This window comes from Muscardinus avellanarius, assembly GCF_963383645.1.
Source record: "Muscardinus avellanarius genome assembly, chromosome: 2".
NCBI lineage: Eukaryota > Metazoa > Chordata > Mammalia > Rodentia > Gliridae > Muscardinus > Muscardinus avellanarius.
Genome location: NC_137787.1, coordinates 75,499,702 through 75,519,816, shown reverse-complemented (window position 1 = coordinate 75,519,816; position 20,115 = coordinate 75,499,702). Strand labels below are relative to the sequence as shown.

The 20,115-nt window shown below is 39.8% G+C and overlaps 1 protein-coding gene across 1 annotated transcript in view; it reads right to left on the bottom strand.

The window, feature by feature from the left end:
* Positions 1-20,115, bottom strand: part of ITGB6 (integrin subunit beta 6) — a gene marked incomplete at its 3' end in the record, with an annotated part of 78,484 nt that overhangs the window by 18,722 nt on the left and 39,647 nt on the right. The window contains exons 9-11 of the mRNA XM_080689391.1: positions 11,802-11,891; positions 6,050-6,184; positions 5,430-5,847 (exon numbers count right to left, since the gene is read on the bottom strand). Coding sequence (XP_080545517.1) covers positions 5,430-5,847; positions 6,050-6,184; positions 11,802-11,891 — 643 coding nt within the window. The remainder of the gene's footprint in view (positions 1-5,429; positions 5,848-6,049; positions 6,185-11,801; positions 11,892-20,115) is intronic.

Below are 20,115 nucleotides of genomic sequence, written 5' to 3'. Positions count from 1 at the left end.
GAAATGAGATGATCCAGTCAAGCCCATAGTGGCTGCTTGGTGCATGTGTGCCCACAGGCATGCATATTTGATTTTTTGCTTTTAATGAATATGCTGTAGGATGGAGACAGGCCTGGTTGAATACCCTCCCTTCTGCTCACTCAAACTGAGTGATCATGAAAGCCTCATCTAGAAACAGGGGGACGAGGTCCTCCTTGCAATGGTGGTGGTAGGATGAGATAATGCATAAATCTCCCAGTTTTGTATTCACCACTTAGGTAGTCCACAGACACAAAGTGAGTGCTGGGAAAATTCATTATTTATAAAACTTTGAGTGCATATTATATGCCAACCATTATGTTATGCATGAAGGTATAGAATTAAGTATGACAGTCATGGAGTTATAACCTAGTATAGGAGGCAGGCAAATAAATACTGCCACTCCTAAATACATCACAATGTGATAAATCTGTGCACACGGGGCAAGAATTTTCAAATTAAACTGGATATTGGGGAAAGTTTCCAAAGGAAGCAATGTTTGGGCTGAATTTGGAGATAGATGGCAAGAAGGAAAGGATTACATACACTTCAGGCAGAGAAAAAGACATACATAAATGATGAAATTGGGGTATCATGTGACTTACTTAATGGCCAGAGATGGTTTCCTAGGGAGAAAGCTAAAAGTGCTTATGAGGTGTGGCAGAAGGGTAGGAGGGAAAGGTCACTGCAGTGTCAGAAGTCAGACCCTGAGAAGCCTTGTGAGCTATAGAACTTTCATCCGGAAGGTTATAAAATTTTAAGTGGGGGAGAGACCTGAACAGATAGGTGCCTAGATATATCTTGGCATTCATAGAGAGGTCAAACTAGAGACAGAAAAAAATCATTTGAAAGTTTCAGCGGGCGCAGAGGTCTGGACCACGGCTGAGTCTGTGGGAACAGAGAAAGACTCTGTGATTCAGGGGTGGGATTCTGAGGTGATGGAACCAGGCACAGTGGGGTGGAGTGGGGGCAGAGAAAGAGGATGGCATTCTTCCCAGCCAACCCGGCTAGGTAGACTGACCCGGGGTGGAAGCTAGCTCAGGGTCACTGCTGTATCCCCAGTGCCTGGCACACAGCAGTGCTTAATTGTTGAGTGAATAAATGGTTCTGGAGTAGAGGAGGAAACGCAGCTTTGGGTGTGGGAGGCAATGAGCCCACTCTGGGCTCTGTTGAGTTTGAGGGGTCTGTGACATGGAAGAGGATGTTGGATGAGTAGAAATGATTCTGAAGTTTGGGGTTGGGGCCCCATCGGGGAAGTTGGTAGTCGAGGCCATTGTGGATGAGGTCATCTAGGGAAAGCAGGTAGAGTGAGAAAAGCTCTGAAGAGCACCGTCATTTAGAAGGTGATCAGAGAAAGGGGTCCTGGCAGGAAAGCCAGAGAGGTGGAGGGGAGTGGGGTTGATCTCGGAGAAGTCTGGGGCAAACACAGCTTCAGTGGACCATCACTGCAGACAGACTTCTAGTTCTGAAGAGCCTGTTTTAGGTCTACCACATAAAGGTGTATAACTCCCAAATGATAAGCAACATGCTGAAATTAATGGGTGCGTCTTGTCCATTTTGAGATGCTTACCATGCCCAGGATGCTAAAATAGGCACTTGATGTTCCAAACAAATACCATTTATTTGTAAACTCTCATAACTGATACTTTTCTTCAGGGGGAAAATGCATTTAGGCATTTTATCCCACAGGTTTTGCTCTTCTAGCAAAATGTATGATTACCTAAGACGGTATATAACAGTGTTCATAACAGTGCCTGCCCTGTTACTAACCACCACCTATGAGCTAGTTATTGGCATTATTCTACAAAGACTATCCAGTAGAAAGAATTTGTAAGCAAAATGAGTCAGCAGTGTTAAAATTCCTATACTTTTACGGAAAACAAAGTGGATGTAAAAAATAAATCACAAGCGAGGCATCCTTTACTTGTAGAAGAGAGTGCCAACTTTATAAAGGATGACGATTCTGGTTTTCTCTTTGTAAACTCTGGAAAGTAGCTGGTTACTTTTCTATCTTCACAATGGAGCCCAAAGGACTGATAGTAGAAAAGTCCTTGACTTATTCCTCTTCCTGGTCAAAAATCACAAAACAAAGATTGCTACAAAGGTTTTGAAATTGATGTGTGTGTGTGTGTGTGTGTGTGTGTGTGTGTAAATATTTAGTGTGTAGGTGTGTATTTTTTCTTTTGCTTTCTGTTTCTTTCTCTTTATATATATGTAGATAACACACACATATATGTATTTCTATGCTAAAACGTGTGTATTTCTTCAGTGAAAAATTATCTGAAATTTATTTAGATATTCCAACTCTAAATCTTCAGCAACTGTTCAAAAAAAAAGATATTCCAACTGCCTTTCATAACCTAAGCAATTCATAATTAAACCAATTATTTGAAAGCAGAGAATAATTAATTTAGGCTAAAACCAATAATTCAATTTTTATATGTAAATAATTTTCAAAACTATAATATCTTTTGTTTTCCTCCTCAGCCAAAGGGTAAATGTACATTCATGATAGAGAGAACTTTCTAAATTCCAATTTATTCTGAAAAATGAATATGATCTATAAATATTATTAAATAGAATGTAGATTTCCTTGAGAATGCCCAAGTGTATCATTGCATATAAGAATTACTTGGTGGAAACGTAGAAAACTCTTCCTGGAGCAGTAAAAAAGGACCATCACCGCAAAAACACAAAGTACCCCTACCAGAATGTAGACCCCCTCCTCTCTGTTGGCCTTCCAGAACCATCAACCTGTTCACCAACTTGCTAGCTGATATCCTGAAGCAACTAATTACCTAAAGTACCTGTTCAGGCAACGCTACCTTCCTATTGGTTTTACAAAGAGGCAAGATGATAGCTAAAGATCCAGAAAAAAAAAAAAAATCACCCACCTCTTTTTAGAGGGTCAGGTCTTTCTGGGATGCCACTAGCAAAAAACTAGAAGTGTATTATGGCAGGAAGTTTTTATTTTTCCCCTCTAATGGCATCTTCCTGATACTGTTTCTAGTCTCTTAGAATCAAAATATAAGAGACTAATGGAATTTAGGCGAGAAAAAAAATCAATGGAGCTCTGTATCTTTCAGTGTTTACAGACAGATGAAGGAAGTGCCATTAGAAAGGACATTGTGATAACCGCCCTTCCAGAAAGCAGCACGTTGTCAAGCATATTGGTTGTAAAATATGTGTGATGGGCACAAGTGGTAAAGCCATGGCATATTTGGTCTGCTTTGCAAATCATAGCAGTAGCAGTGTCTGTTCACAGTGCCAGGGACAATTTTTATTCTTGTACTAAGTGCAGTGCCAGCCAGGCATATGGTAGATACTACATAACTATTTGATGAATTTGAATAATTGTATTTACTTTTATTTTTGTATTTATTTACGTGTGTGTGTGTGTGTGTGTGTGTGTTTGTGTGTGTGTGTGTGTGTGTGTGTTTACTGAGAATTGAACTCAGGGGTCTTCTACCTCCAAGCTACACCCTCATCTCTTTTTATTTTTTGTTTAGAAATAGGATCTGACTAGGTTGCTGAGAGTCCTACTATGCTGCCGAGCCTGGCACTGAATTTGTGATCCTCCTGTCTCAGCCTCCCACATACTGGGATTATAGGCATGCACCACCATGCCTGGCCTTTAACATCTTTTGTGACATCACTAAAGAACAAAATAACTTTTAAGATACAATATTGACTGAGGATCTTAAAGTCTCCAAAGTATAAAGGAAATGAGCACTGGTCAGATTTTTTTGAGTCCAAATGGAGAAAACACTGTATTTTCTACATAGAATTTCTTTAGCAATTGCAGTATCTGATTTAAAGAGAGGCGCTGTCAGACCTTCCTAACTGCAACTCACAGATCAAGTCAGTTCATTTTGAGTTTATCTTCATTCCCTGGCACATGAAATAAAGCAAGAGACTCTCAAGAAGAACCCTTGCCCAGCACACTTGAGCGAGTTACACAGCTTTAAAGGGTGAAGGAGAGCTGAGGTTGGTATAGCTATTAGATTACATTTCAAATTTTCTTTAAAGTAATTTCAAATATTTTGAATATGTGCTTTAAAAAAAAAACTTGTACTAGAAATAAAGTGTGGGATTCTGTTAAATATATTCTTTCTAGGATGTGGTAGCCTTTGGCTGGCTTCTTGTCCCTTCCAGATTGTGTCCTGTCTGCGTCACATGAAGAGGGGACCGATGTGGGACTGGAAACACACCCATTAAATCAGGAAGTAAACTTTTGGGAGAGAAGTGGGTCTCCACTGAGGCAGATGTGTTTTTTATTCCTATTGGGGCTGAGGCTGGGAAGGTAGATTTTTTTTTCTCAGAAATAAACTATTGGCAGCTTCAGCAGCAGCAAAGAAATAAAAGGTTGTAGGCTCCTAAGGGTAACAGATGGTTTTCAAAAAGCTTGGGTTCTTTGAGTCTTCTTTATTTCAGGCTTTTTTTTTTCCTGGAAATTGGTCTCTTTTATATGTTCCTGACACTGTGGTTTGAAAACATAACTTGCTTAGTTTTCTATAAAGATAATGGCTTTTTGTTTCAAAGAGCTGTGTGCTTTCATACTGTGAAAAAACTGAGACATTAGAGCTTACATTCAATAATCAGTTGATATTTCAAATGTAGTATAAATGTAGAAGATGTAAAAGTATATTAACATATTTGTACTTCTTGTCTGAATAGATTATACTTAAATATATGTATATACATTACCAGAATTATTTTATAATGATTATGTTTATGTAAAGAATCCTTAAACTACAGGGATTTCACATTTGTAAGGGATATTAAAACATAAATATTTCTAGTTCAACTTTTAAAATAAATTTTCTCTTTTTATCCTTTTTATAGGCTTTCCTCACTTAGGTCATTATTCATTATTAGACCCAGTGTCTGACCTACCATCTGTCACATAGTAGGTGCTTTCTAAGTGCTTGTGGAATAACCGTGGGCCGGGAAGGCCCACTTGGGATTTTTGTGCTTCTTGTTCTTGGCACAAGCATGCCCTGTTAGCAGTCTATCTTTTTATCTTTCCAAAGAAACAAGCATTTAAGGGTTGAGCCAGGCCTGGAAACTTGATCCAGGAAAGTCTGAAAGATATTGAAGTTCAGATTACAGGCAATTTTATGGAGCCTGGGTGATAACTTCAGAGAAGGCATTTCCATCTTTTACTTACTCTAGGAAAATAATAGTCTACAAGTTCACTTGGCAGCGACCTCACACCAAGTGAATGTCAGCCAGAAAAAAAAAAAAATAGTACAAGAAAAGATTCAGTTATTCTAAGTCTAAAGATTAGCCCAATGAGTCGATCAGTAAATATTTATTGAGCACCTACTATGCCCAGGAAGTTTCGGAGGATAGAAAGAATGCAAAGCCTGATCTTGAACAGCTATAAAAGACATCTAGACATAGCCTACCTCCGCAGAGCAGTCCTTTGTGCCTCACGCAGGAGAAATTGTCACACTGGCAGAAAGGCCCATAAATGTTTCCGTAGGGGGACAAGTGGCAGATGCACTGCCCACAGTAGCAGTCGCCTCTTCCGCTGCAGGAGGGGTGATCCGGGGCCTCCTGGCAGGAATCTGTGCTCAGCGTGTCCTCGCCACACTCGCAGTGAGGACCCATGTGGCCGGGGTTGCAGGCGCACACCCCACACTGGAAGGAGCCGTTCCCATGGTGACATTTGGAGCTGTTCACTTCTACTTCTTTCTGACAGTCGCAGTCACATTCCGGGCTGACGAGGATTTCCAGGGTGTCCCCCAGCCCCACCGGCTTTATGAGAAGGTGTCTGCTATTCCTCTCACAGTTTGGTATACTCACAGTCACGTTGAATGAAACCTGGAAGAGAAAATACTGATTATCTTCTTCCTCCATCCACCAACCTGCAGGAGGTGGAACAAGGCTGCGTGGAAATCGGCTTTGCCAAGAGCGATTATGAGCAAATCTTTGAAATTCTTGAAAGAGGTCCAACTTTGGTGAGCCGAGCTAACCTCTGACCCATCCGGTATCTCCCCACCCAGTCGACTGGCCATTTACTTACTGTGTCTCCCACCTTCATGTGCGAGCATTTCTTTTGGTGTGGGAGGAGGGTACCGTTGTTGCAGACAGCTGTGAAGGACAGGTTGAGTCCTTCTGTGTCTCCTAGTACTTCCAGTTCCACCTCAGACCGCAGTTCCTGCAGTTGAGACATGAAGTCACAGCTTGGCATGCTGGTGCACACTTGTCATTCCAGTACTTGGCAGGCTGAGACAGGAAGACTGCAGGTTTGCAGCTAGCCTCAGCTACTTAGGGAGGCCCTTGGCAACTTAATGAGACCCTGTTTTTTTTTTTTAAAAAAAAAGAATAAAAAATAAGGCTGGAGCGGGTGTATTTAAGAGATAGAATACACTGAGTTCAATCCCCAGTACTGCAAAAAAAAATTAATAATAATAAAAAGAAATTAAAAAAGAAAACAAATGAAGTCACAACCAAAAAGGGTCAGCCAGAAGAGGAAACTCTAAATCATGTTCATTAAACTACAATTTCATTAAATTAAACTGGGTCTAAAAGAAATTCACCATATTAGTAAGCAAGCAAGAAGTTTAGCAGTCAGTATATACAGTCCATCAAAGCTGAGATGTCACTAGTGATAATATACACTATTATAACAAAGCCGTCATAAAATATCTTAGGATGGTTTTTGCACAACATATGATAGGCATAAGCCTATTGTTGCTTTGAAAATAAATCTGTCTATTCTGAAGGATTTTGAATATTCTCCCCAGTTGCTCAGCTTGGCTTGTAAAAGGCAATTCCTTGCTTGTATCTTGGTAACAAATGTAGCAAACATTCCTTTACCTGTAAATGTCAAGGTTTCTTAGGAACCATAGAGTAGTTGGTTGTCACTTTGTAAGGAATACAGAATTGCAGCCATTCCTCCAAGGATGAATATTTGCCTCCCTGAAATCAAATTTATATCCTGCTGCTCTGTTTGGGTACATACACAATAACTTTTCTGCATACACAATAACTTTTTATCTCAATATTGACTCGTGTGCTAACTTTCTGAAGATGTTTAAAATGGCAATAAAACTTAGCACTTACAGTGGCAATGATCCATTTAAGGAGTCCAAGGGATAACAATCATAGCTGCCAATAAAAACTGCATCCTGACTGCCACCTGGCACATTGTGGTTGTGAGACGCCATTGATTAAAAGATGGACCCCCCAAAGTTCAGAAAAGTTAAAGTGTGGGGGGAAAGCCTGCCTTAAAACATTATTAGAATTTATTGAGCACCTAGTGAGGAGGTAGAAAGAAACAGGCAGGTAGGGCCAGAGGGCCACCGTGGGAAAACTTCATTTCCTGAGAGGCAACACATGCTCACTATCTTCCAAAACGCCTAAAGAGATCAGGCCTCCCAAATGTCAAGTGAGAATGAGATGAAATGCCTCCTGAGAGTGACCAGAACTTCACAAAAGTCCAGTTATTCCTGCTGATAAGCAATCCCTGGAGATTCCCCAGAGATTCCCCAGAGGGTCCAGGAAATAGCATCTGGAACCCCAACCAAGAAAAAAAGACTCAAAGAAGAACACGGTGCTAATGCACTGACAAGTCCCAGGAAACTGCCTCTGAGACCCCAACTAGAAAAGGGGGCTAAACGTATACAAACCCTAGACCAGCCGCTCTAGTCGGGAGCTTTGCTCTTTCTCACAGGTCGTGTTGACTTTGAGAGAGAGTGTGTGTAATTGATGGCATTTGGCCCGGGCAACTCCTGGGTAGTGACAAGAAGACACCGCTGGACATCATGGCTGACAAAGACCCTTAGGGATGACAGTGACCTGCCCTTCTCTTCTGGCAGATCCCACGGACTCTGGGAAGGCTTGGGATACTCCCAAGTAGTGTCCAGAAAGCAGCTGCCAGACTCCAGGGTCCCCATTGTCTACAAGAGTGTTCTGCCTTTTTCTCCCTTCTCCTCTTTACAATAAACTCCCTGCTTGCCTTTCTGCTTCTGAGAGTGTCATTCTTCATACTTTGTAGACAAGAACCCCAGAAAGGAAAAGGTCAATTTCAGTAGTGAACATTTAATGTAGAGTCAAGTCTTGGATAGGACTGGATTTCTGCTTTCAGAAATTTACCATTTTACTTTTTCTTTCTATCTTTTTTTATTTACTTAAAACATAAACATGTGCTTTAGGGGGACACAATGAAGTATTAAAGTAAGTATAAAATAACTTATCTTTATCAAAATATTGTGAATTTATGTTTGGAAAATTCTCTAAAATTATCCACTCCTGGGTATTTTCCCAAAGGGGTTGAAATCAGAGAACTACAGTAACATATGCATACCCATGTTCATAGCAGCACAATTCTTAATAGCCCAAATATAGAACCAATCTAGGTCTCTATCAACTGATGGATGGATTGCAAAATTATGGGAAATACACACAATGGAATTCTATTCAACTATAAAGAAGAACAAAATCATGCCATTCGCGAGAAGATGGAAAGACCTGGAGAACATTATGTTAAGTGAGATCAGCCAAGCACAGAAAGAGAAGGGACTTATGTTTTCTCTAATATGCCCAAACTAGGGAGTATTAGGAATACCGAGGGACTCCAGATAATGGGAGGGAAATCTCAGCAAAGCTAGAATGGAATGGTAGGAGAGGAAGAAGGCTGAGGTTGATTAATGGAGGAGCTACATCCTTTATGTGTAAAAGTATGAATATAGCATGGTTAACCTGGACACTCATTGTTCAGAGGGAGGGAAGGGAAATGGGGTGGGCGGGGAGAGGGCATCGAGCACAGTCTAAATGTATGCCATTTTCAATATGTTCCACATATAAATAAAATTAAAAAAATAGAACTACTAAAAATATTATGAATTTAGTTATATTTCATCTAAAAGGATTTGAGTTCACACACTCATTTCATTTGTTGGCATTTTAAAAGCATATTCAGTTTCAAATTTTCCTTAAGTCTAATTTTGCCTACTCTTTTAGTTCAGATAACCTTGCCTTCCTCCAAATTTTGTTTATTCTGAAATCATTAAGAATTAAGACGAAATTAGTGCTGTCGATGGGGACATAGTGAGGGAGGAGCTGAGTGAGACATGAGGGCTGTGTCCACAGGCAACAGTGGTAATGAGCACCAGTGAGGGACACAGTCTGACCTAAATGAAGGCAACCTCGGCGTTGATATAATCAAGCATTATGTAATAAATTCAACTGGGTATATCTTAATGTAAACTTCCCAAGGAAAGGACATAAATGCGAATTCATAATTTTCATCAATTCATTTATCCACTTATTGACCATTTCCTATGAGCAGGCCAACCCAACCAAGCCGAGTGGATTCCCTTCTAGAGTTTAGATTCTAGTAGCGGAGATTACCCTCAGGATCACTGGCATTTCAGTAGCTTTTACATGTGTTTAGAGAAGGAAGGAAATTAGTGAGAGTTGGTCATACAAGTTTGTATCCTGTGCTTAAGATATTTAAAAACATCAATGTGGCACCGTAAAATACTCAGCGGATGTAGCCACAAATGGTGGCCCCGCCCTTGAGCTAGTAGAAGTCAATCAGAAGCATTTTATGTTTTTCCCTCAGTATACTTTCTTCCCTTCTTTTTCTTTTTATAGACTAAAAATTTAATTCAGTTTATAGGTCTCTATATTTTAAAGTCTTCTTGGAATACATTTAAAAATAACAGAGCAAAAAAATAATTTCTACTAGTGGCACAATCTATTGCCTACTTCACCTGTGAATCATAAAATTTCAGTAATGGCAGAGCAAGATTGTTCCGCAGAAGAATAATAGAAGCTTCTTGCAGTTTTTGAGATAGTAAAATAAGGACACAACACTCAATTCAGTGTTTAATGTCTTGATTTAAACTACCCGGTAAGTTATGAGAGCATTTGAGGACCATAAAGTGAGGTGTAACCTCTAAAAGAGCAAGCAGGGACCTGGCTCAGGCTCTCAGGCTGGAAGGGAAACGGTTCTGACAATTCACTCTTAGCTACATTTAATTTACTTGAAGACGTTAGTGGCCAACACTTTTGAGAGTACAGAGTTAAAGAAAATAGTTATGTCATAATTTGGTGAAAGATTGCTTTGTAATTTTATTTGATTGTACACATTAAAACTTTAGTTACTGCATGAGAGAGAGGAAGGGTTTTATGGTGTTTTGTTGACAAGCTTTCCTGTCTGGAAGAATTTCAAGATGAGCTAATGTGGTGATTAACTTTTGAAGTGAGCTAAGAAAACTGAAATTCCCGAGGACTGTCAATGAGAAAAATCCCCATCCTTCTGTGATTCTAATGGGTGCATCTATATTTTATCCTCTGAGGAAACTGAAGCTGTTGAGGAGGAATGCCTTTCCCCCTTAGGGTGAGTTTCAAAATTAGTGGGGTGATGTCAAAATCACACAGGAGTTTTGTTTTTATTTTAAATATATAGCTCTCCTTTCCCTTAAACTTCTCCAAAGATAGCTGGGAAAGGAATCTGAGCATATTTATTTTTAAAAGCTTCCCAAATTATTCTGTATGTCATTTAGTTCAGTTTATGCCAAGTATTTCTGTGTACTGCATATGGGGTCATTTATTTGCAATTTTAAACATCAAAAATTAGGAGAATTTAGCTGGGCATGGTGGCACATGCTTGTAATCTCAGCTCTTGGAAGGCTGAGACAGGAGGATCGCACAGGTTCGAAGCCAGCCTCAGCTACTTACTGAGGCTGTCAGCAACTTAGTGAGACCCCGTTTTCATATAAAGTATAAAATAGGCCTGGGAGTATAGCCCGGAGGTAGAAAAGCCCTGGGTTCCACCCTCAGTACCACCACAATAATAACAAAAAGAGTAATAAAAAATATTAGGAGAAGTTTATTCCTTTTTTTTTTTTTTGGTAAATGCTGTCTAAAGCAATTACTAGCTTTAAATAACTAGCAGTTACTGCTTTTTAAAAATTTACTTTTTTAATGCCTGTTAATTAGCTTCATCTATATCTTTGTGGATTTTTGTAAGTATAGGCAAAGGCAAAAACTGAGGAATATATTTATAACCAAACTAAAGAAGAGTTGGCACTTGGCTATCCATTGTTGACTAAATAAGTTAGGAGATGGGAACAAAGAAAGAAGATGATCCCATGGGTATGCATCTTATTTTAAGGGAGAATTTCTGTCCTTAGTACTAATTCACAAAGTCAAGGGAAAAACTATGGACATAGTCACTAAACCAATGGAAAATGTCCTGGTTCCCCAAAGAAGTGAACTTTAAACATGGTATGATTGGTGTGTTTTTGCTGTTTGGATGTGTAGCCAGCACTTGTATTTTTGCTTGAATTATCATCTTGTCTCATTAAACCTGTGGAATTAGTTTCTCACATAACTCTTTTACGCACAGGCAATTTACACTTAGTTGTTTTTGGTTTGTTTGGTGTGTTTTTTTCAGACAGAGAAGAGCTTAATTGAATGACTCATAGAGTCATTTCAGTCAAATTAAAAAATTTCTGGGGACAGTGCTGCTGTTATTATCATAAAAACAACCTCAACTTTAGGATCAAGTGCTTGCTTTTTCTACCTACTGCTCCACCTTTCAGGAAGAAGAGCTGCAAATGAGGTCAACACAATTTGTATTTAGGCTGCATTTATGTAGACAGCTTGTCTACCAATGAGAGAGAGAGAGAGAGAGAGAGAGAGAGAGAGAGAGAGAGAGAGAGAGAGAGAGAGAATGAATCACTCCTTCAAACACATCCTAGTTTGTTATTACTAGAGAAATACAAAAATGAAGCCCACTTTTATAAAGTGAAATATCATACTTCGTAAGCCGAGATGATCAGCTGAAGGATGTTTCCAGAGTCCTTCTGAAGCAGCCCCACTGTGGCTCCAGGAATCAGCTTTGCATAATTCTGTAAACAAAAAAGAAGTAAGTGGATATTTGCTCTCAGTAATTGAGAAACCGTAAGTGTGAGGTTTGGCTCACAGACTACGATTCCCTCTATTTAACTGGCTGAGAAAAGCAGGCTCCTGATAATAAGGGAGTGTGCTCCTGCAACTGTAGCCCCGACACCTTGCTCTTTACTGAGCGTAAGTGGGAAATGGATTAGTGAGAGATGCTACTGGAGAAATCGAGGGTCCATGGTCGCCTCTGTGTAGGGTGGTGATTTATATCATAACAGGAGTCAAATCTCAAATAATGATAGCATTTATATAATTCCATCCACGTGTAAGGCTTTTTTGTTAAAAAAAAAATTCTGAGCATGTTCTAGGAACTTCCTTCTCTTTTTGAAACATTGGAAACTGAGGTCAGGCACACTGCAGCAGCGATGGAATCCATCAAAATGCTCTTTTAGTCATTTGGTTTCAAGATCCTAAAGCACAACTGCATGGTGGAGAAAGGAGTGAACTTTCTGTGAAAATAAAGTTAGTTTCTTGCTAATTGAGCCTTTCAAACTCCTGGGTGTGAGCACTCCTGTAGGGATGCTGGCAGGGTCCTGGTGCTGGTTGTGGCTGCTCCTTGCTGCCTTGTGACTGAATCAGAACTTAGCTCTAAATGGTCTACCTTCTGTGTACACATTGCTTCTCCTGAGAACTCACAATGGCTTAGTTCATTGACTCGTTAGGTCCAATATGGCCAGGGAACAAGATGTACCAAAGAAGCAATCTCCCAGACATCTGAGTACTACCCCTCTCTTAAATTTTATACTTTAAAACTTTATTTTCAAATGTAAGTTTTCTCAAAAGGTGTGATCCACATCCCTGACTGTTTAAACAAAGACTCCCAAGAATATGTTGCTATCTTTGAAGGAATAAAGTTGTACTTCTTGATATTAACTATTCTGAAATCATCAAAGGCTTTCAAAATCTATGACAAGGTCCCACCCACCCCATGAGGGCTCTGACTTCTACGCTACTGTTGTATGTGTGATGTATGTATGTATGCATGCACGCATTTGAAGTACTAGGGATTGAACCCAGGGACATTCTACCATTTAACTATATACCCCAGCCCTTCTTATTTTTCATTTTGAAACAGGGTCTTAATAAATTCCTGAAGCTGGCCTCAAACCTGTGATCCTCTTGTCTCAGCCTCCCAAGTAGTGAAATCACAGGTATGTGCCACCATGCCTGCCTCTTGTATTTATTTTTAACTCACTTTTTACTTTTTCTCTTTCTCTCTCTCTTTCTTTCTTTCTTTCTTTCTTTCTTTCTTTCTTTCTTTCTTTTTTGGTGGTACTGGGGTTCCAGGAAACCCTTCTACTTCCGGGCTACACTCCCAGACCTATTTTTATACATTTTTATTTGGAAACAGGGTCTCTTAAACCAGCGTAGCTGGCTTTGAACCTGTGCGATCCTCCTGTCTCCGACTCCCAAGCATGGGGATTACAAGCGTGCGCCACCACATCTGGCTTTTACCTTTTTCTTATTAAGCTCCCAATATCATTTCCAATTTGTTTATCCATATACAGTTGCACTCAACACCATCTATTCTATAGGCTTAATATGCTGTATCAACAGGAGACAACGCTTTCTATCAGCTGCAGTCTTCGATGTTGCTGTGTATTGTAGAATCGGATGACTGAGTTTATTAAAATTGTAATAGGAAAGCATGAAAAAGCTTTGAGTGATGTATTTAGGGCATCTTCTATTGTTTCTACATAATTTTAATATCCTATCTTACTCCAAAGAGAAGTTAAATAGTTTAGAAAATACACAAAACCAAATTAGAGTCCATAATTATCACCATGTTAGTGATACTAAGTAAATAAATCAGGGCAAGGGAGATGAAAGAGAGGAGCCAGTGCAGCCAGGATGATGTCTGAACACAAGTGCGTGCAGGAGGCTCCAGGGACTTGCTAGAGTTAGGCACTCAGTCCAAGATTTTCACACCTTTTCTGTGCAAAAAATGGGCCCAGGGGCTTTCTGCCTCAGAGCTACACTCCAGCCCTATTTTATTTTTTGTTTTGAAACAGGGTCTCGCTAGGTTGCTGAAGGTCTCACTAAGTTGCTGAGGCTGGTATCAAACCTGTGATCCTCCTGTCTCAGCCTTCCAAGTACTGAGATTACAGGCCTGCAGCACCACACCCTGCTCAGTGTTTGCATTTGAAGTTGCTGGAAATCTGAACTCTTACTGTGTTGGAGGTTGCTAAGTTTTGACAATGCATTTTAACACCAAGGGAGTTATCTGGGTACCATTCCTCATCTTCCTTCTTGCTCTACCAGTTGGCAGAGGGCACCCTTCTATTTCCCTGAGTCAGATAGACCTTGCAAAATAAGAGGAAAACACCATTTTATTCATTTACCTCTCTAAATGAACACTTGTCACAAAGGGCCATGAAGCATGAGAGCCATGCTTAGCAGTGAATGCCTAAATAGAAATCTGAATTCTACTCCAGTGGAGCTGGAACAGGTATACATTCAACTAATCCCCAAAGAGAAGGCAGAGGGAACCTTTAGAGCCCAACAAAAAAGAGCTCTCTATGAAACAATCATGACATCCTGGCATCCCTGAAACCAAGGTGTCCTGGGTATTATTTGCAAGCAAGGGTTCAAGAAGCCTCCAAATTTGGGGTTAATTCTTGGCTAACAAAGCTCAACCCATCCACTTCCTAAGGAATAATTATGAGCCTGCATGTGGTTTGACATTTGGCATTTGGCTACTAGGACAAGTGGTTAACATTAATCGCATCTGCTGGTTGCTCTTAGAGCTAGAGTATAAAGGAGTTGGCAGCTAGTGGCATTAACCAGTGAGCACACTGGCAATTGTGTGGAGGAGAAACTATTAATTAATTTCTGGATGCTAATCCCCCCCCAAAGCATTACAAATCATTAAATAGAAACATAAACAATTTGGCTTTGTGTTCTAACACTGTGAAAAATTATACTTTAAATCTTATAGTATTATGATTACTGTAAATATCACGCACCCAATGTCTTCCTTTCATTAAAGTCTTGAAGTGCTATTATGAATTGTCATGATCAAACATGTTTAATATTAGAAAAAGGATAATTTTGGAATGGTTGTAATGAATTGTAGCATTGGGACTCTGAAAGATGACGCTCGGATATTAGAAATAGCGAATGCCGTAAACATGATGCGGCATGAGCTTATTAGAATGCAAACTCCTGTGCTTGGGCTTTAATTCTCTATTATCTTCCGGTGGATCATCCTAATTATGGATTTTCTCCCCTCTTCTCTGCTATGCCACCCAGGAGCTCCTGAGGTTACTTTTCTCCCTCTCTCTTTCAGGTTACCTTACTTTTCTTAACTTCCATCTTCATGTCCCATTCATTTGCTCACTCTGTGTCCATATCCACACAGTTGTCTTATTTTCCAACAGTCTTCTTTTGCTCCCTGAGAACCTCCTTTTCAAGGATGGAGGATAAGAAGGGGTTAATTAAGTGTGCGGGCATCAGAGGGCACGGAGTTCGCCTCTGCACACCTGGGGCTCTCCTCACTGTCTCTATCTTCAGGCTGCTCGGTGTCTGGTTGCCTGGACCAGCTGTCAGGTGTGTGCTCCTCCCAGCTAAGGACAGCAGAGCACGCAGGCACACACCTGCTGGCCTGGGACCTGTGCACAGGCTGTTGGTTGGCTTTTTCTTCAGAGAAACTCTGCCTGAGGACCCTGACTGACTTAGCCTCCTCTGCTTTCAGTGACATCTTGTCATTCTCACTTTGGAAGGGACAGCTCTGAATATAACTTCCATTTCTGCACCTCGTGTTGGGCAACTCCTCACAAGTTGCCTGGCTGGCTTCTGGGCCAGTGGTTAGTTAGTATTAACTGTATCCTTACTGGGTATTCTGATTTGATTACTGCCTTGGAAGGTAGGGATTCTGGTCTGGACAGGTATGTCCTACTCCTGTGACGTTTCTGCTTCACTCTCAGAGACTCCTCAGCACCTCAGGGCTCCATCATCATCATTTTAAAAAGACCACACTAAGCCGCGCGTGGTGGCGCACGCTTGTAATCCCCGCGCTTGGGAAGCGGAGACAGGAGGATCAGGCAGGTTCGAAGTCAGCATGCTGGCTTTAGAGACCCTGTTTCCAAATTTTAAAAAAAGTATAAAAATAGGTCTGGGAATGTAGCCCGGAGGTAGAAGGGCTTCCAGGAACCCCGGTACCACCAAAAAAATAAAATAATAAAAATAAAAAATAAAAGACCACACTATTCATGCCCATCCATAAAAGGAAATGAGAAGTCGAATCGCCACACATCAGCTGGACGCATTTTCATAAAGAATTTGTAAAACCAAATACTTGGCACAACCAGCTACTTCTCTTTAGGCTCCCTGTTTGCTTAACTTGCTGTGAGGCCTCACTAATATAATCTATTTATGCTCGATGCTGTTTTAAGCTCAGCATTTATTTTCCATATTGTAATTAGTAACCCACAGCTGTAATGTTTCATGTCTTAACATATACTTATTAAAAGGTTAGGTTGGATAAAATGAGAATTGAGGAAAACTTATGATGGTATATAATATCACAAATATTTCATCTAACCTTTCAATTGTTCTGTAATTTCCTTCTGTCTTTTTGGTAAATGTCTCCTGTGTGCTTTCTTCTGCTCTCTAACTTTAGTGTCAGCACAATACACACATGCAGTGTACACGTATTAAATATACAGCCCAGTGAGTATGTAAAAAGAAAATAAGCAAGTGTAATCACTATGAAGATTATTAACTCAAGTCTGATCTGCCCTCCCTACAAATCCTCCTTTCTCATATGGCCTCCCAGTCATCACTCCTCTCCCTTCCAGAATGCATAGCCATTATTTTGACTTTTATCATTATAGAAGTCAGGGGAAGTGTCTTCATGCCTTAGGGTTAAAAATATGTCTTAAGTAGGACACAAGCACTACTCCTAAAGGAAAATATTGAGAAATAGGACTGAAAAGCAAGTGTTCCATCTATAGATTCAATGAAATCCCAGTCAAAAAAGTAAGTTATTTTGTAGATATAAGCAAACTGACTCAAAAGGTTATATGGAAAGGCACAGGCCCAGAATAGCTAACTCAATATTGAAAGAGAAGAACAAAGTTGGAGGGTTGATACTACTTGACTTTAAGACTTATATAATCCAGGCAAGGCGGTGCACACCTGTAATCTCAGTACTTGGGAGGCTGTGACGGGAGGATAGCAGGTTTCTGGACAGCCTCAGCAATGTAAGGAGGCTCTCAGAAACCTAGTGAGACCCTGTTTCAAAATAAAAAGGGCTAGGTATGTAACTCAGATGTAGAATGCCCCTAGGTTCATGCTCCAGTGCCCTAACACAATACACACACACACACAACTTACTATAAAACTACAGCCATCAAAATAATGTAGTATTGACAGTAAATGAGAAAATATGTGGAACAGAATTGAGAGTTCAGAAATAAACCCACATGGTCAACTGATTTTTTTACAGAGAGGTGAAAGCAACACAATAGACAAAAGCAGTCTTTTCTACATGGGGTACTGGAAGAACTGGATATCCATATGCAAAAACTGTGAATCCAAATGTGGACAAAAATTAACTCAACGTACATCACTAACTACTGAAAAATGCAAAGCCATACGACTTCTAGAAGATAACGCAGGGAAAAATTCTAGATGATCTTGAATTTGATGAGAACTTTTTAGATATAACAAAGGCATGGTCTATGAAAGAATTAATGAGTTAGACCTAAAATGGAAACTTTTGCCCTGTGAAAGACAGTGTCAAGAGAATGATCAAACAAGACAGACTTGGAAAATACATTTGCAAAAGATAAACCTTATAAAGCTTTGTTCTCTAAAATATACAGAGAACTCTACAAACTAAAGAAACCAAACAACCTGATTAAGAAACTATGTCACTTACAGGGAAATGGATGGAACTGGGGAACATTATGTTAAGTGAGATTAGCCAGTCACAGAAAGTGAAGGGTCTTATGTTTTCTCTCACAGGTGGAAGCTAAGGAGTAATCGAGTCTTTAGATAATGGAGGAAAAGCCCAGTGGAGCCAGGTGGTCTAGGGAAAGACTGAGAGGAGAGGGAGAATCAGCAAAGGAATTACTTTCATCAACATTATGTCTGTATGTGAGAATACCAATGTCAATCTCAATACCCTGTATGGGGAAGGTGGGATGGGAAGAAAGTCAGAGGAAAGTCCACTAAGTGCTATATGCATGGATGTCAATATCACTGCGAACTGCATTATGATGTGAAACTATAATACACCAATAAAAGTAAAAATAATAAAGAATGAGCCAAAGACCTTACAGATGCATCACCAAAGGTATACAGTTGTCAAATAAGCACATGAAAAGATGCTGCCCATTTCATGTCATCAGGGAAATACAAAGTAAACAACAGTGAGATACCACTCCATATATATTACAACGGCCAAACTCCAGAACACTGACAACATCAAATGTTGGCCAGGATATGGAGCAACAGGAACCCTCATTTATCGCTGAGGGCAGTGTGGACTGGTATAGCCACAACAAAAGACACTTTAGCAGTTTCTTACAAAACTAAATATACACTTACCAGCAATTAAAGTTGTTGGTATTTACTTAAGAGGGTTGAAAACTTGTGTCTACACAGATGTTTATGCATGATAACTCAAACCTAGACACAATCAAGACGTTCTTGAGTAGGTGAATGGATAAACTGTGGTATATTCCAACAATGGAATATTATTCAGCACTAAGAATAAATGACATAATAAGCCACAAAAAGACATGGAGAGACCCTAAATGCGTATTACTAAGTGAAAGAAAAAAAATGAAATGTCTAAATGGTGTATTGTTTCCACTACATAACAGTTAGAAAAAGAAAAACTAGGGAACAAGGAAAAAGAAGAGTTGTAGTCAGAAAATTTGAGGGGAGAAAGGATGAATAGGCAGAGCACAGAGGATTTTTAGGGTAATAAAACTACTTTATATGATACTACAGTGATGAATACTTGCCATTATACACTTGGAAAAACTCATCGAATATGCCATACCAAGAGCAAATCCTAATGTAAATTATGGACTTTGGGTGACATTGATGCCTCAATATATATTCATCAATTTTATTTATTTAATTTTTTTTTCGTGGATATTGAACCCAGGGGCATCCTACCTCTGAACTACACCTCCAGCCCACTTACTTTTTTGTTGTTGAAAAAGGGTCTTGCTAGGTTGCTGAGAGTCTTACTAAGTTGCTGAGACTGGTCTCAAACATGCAATTCTTCCGTCTCAGTCTCCCAAGTACTGGGATTGTAGGCGTGTGCCAGCACACCTGGCTTGCCACTCTGATGGGTATATGAGTGGGGGAAGTTCTGCATGAACAGAAAAGGATATGTGGGAAATCGCTGCGCCGTCCCTTCAATTTTGTTGTGAACCCCAAATGACTGAACAAAAGTCAGAATTTCTGTTTTCAAAAAGCTGCTTTCAAGAGAATGAGAAAAAGCCATCAAATGAGAGAAAATATCTGTAGTACATACAAATGATGAAGGCAGTGCCATCATCTCAATAAGAAAATGTCATTTTCTTAATAAAATGAATATGCAAGTGGCAAATAAAAATGTAAAACGTGTTCAGCATTATCAGTCATTAGAGAAATATAAACTAAAACCAAAGGGAGCTGTTAGTGTGTGCCCGCTAGAATGGCAAAAATTTTAAAAAGTGATAATGGTCTCATATGCCTGTGGTGGAAGTGTAGCCAACAATATCTACTAAAGCCAAACATAAATCTTTTATTTATTTATTTATTTTTCTGGCAGTACTGGGGTGGGAACCCAGGGGCATTCTACCTCCGAGCTATGCCCCAGCACTGATTTTTTTTTATTCTTTATTTTGCATCACTGGGGATTGAACCCAGGGGCATTCTACCTCTGAGTTACACCCCAACCCAATTTTTTATTCCTTATTTTTATTTTATTATTTTTTATATTTATTTATTTATTTATTTATTTATTGCGGGTCTGGGGATGGAACCCAGGGACATTTGACCTCCAAGCTACACCCCCCACTCTATTTTTTATTCTTTATTTTGAAACCGGGTCTCACTGAGTTGCAAAGGGCTTCACTAAGTAGCTGAGGCTGTCCCTGAACCGTGATCCTCCAGGTCTCAGCCTCCCAAATGCTGGGATTATCATGCCCAGCTTTTTATTCTTTA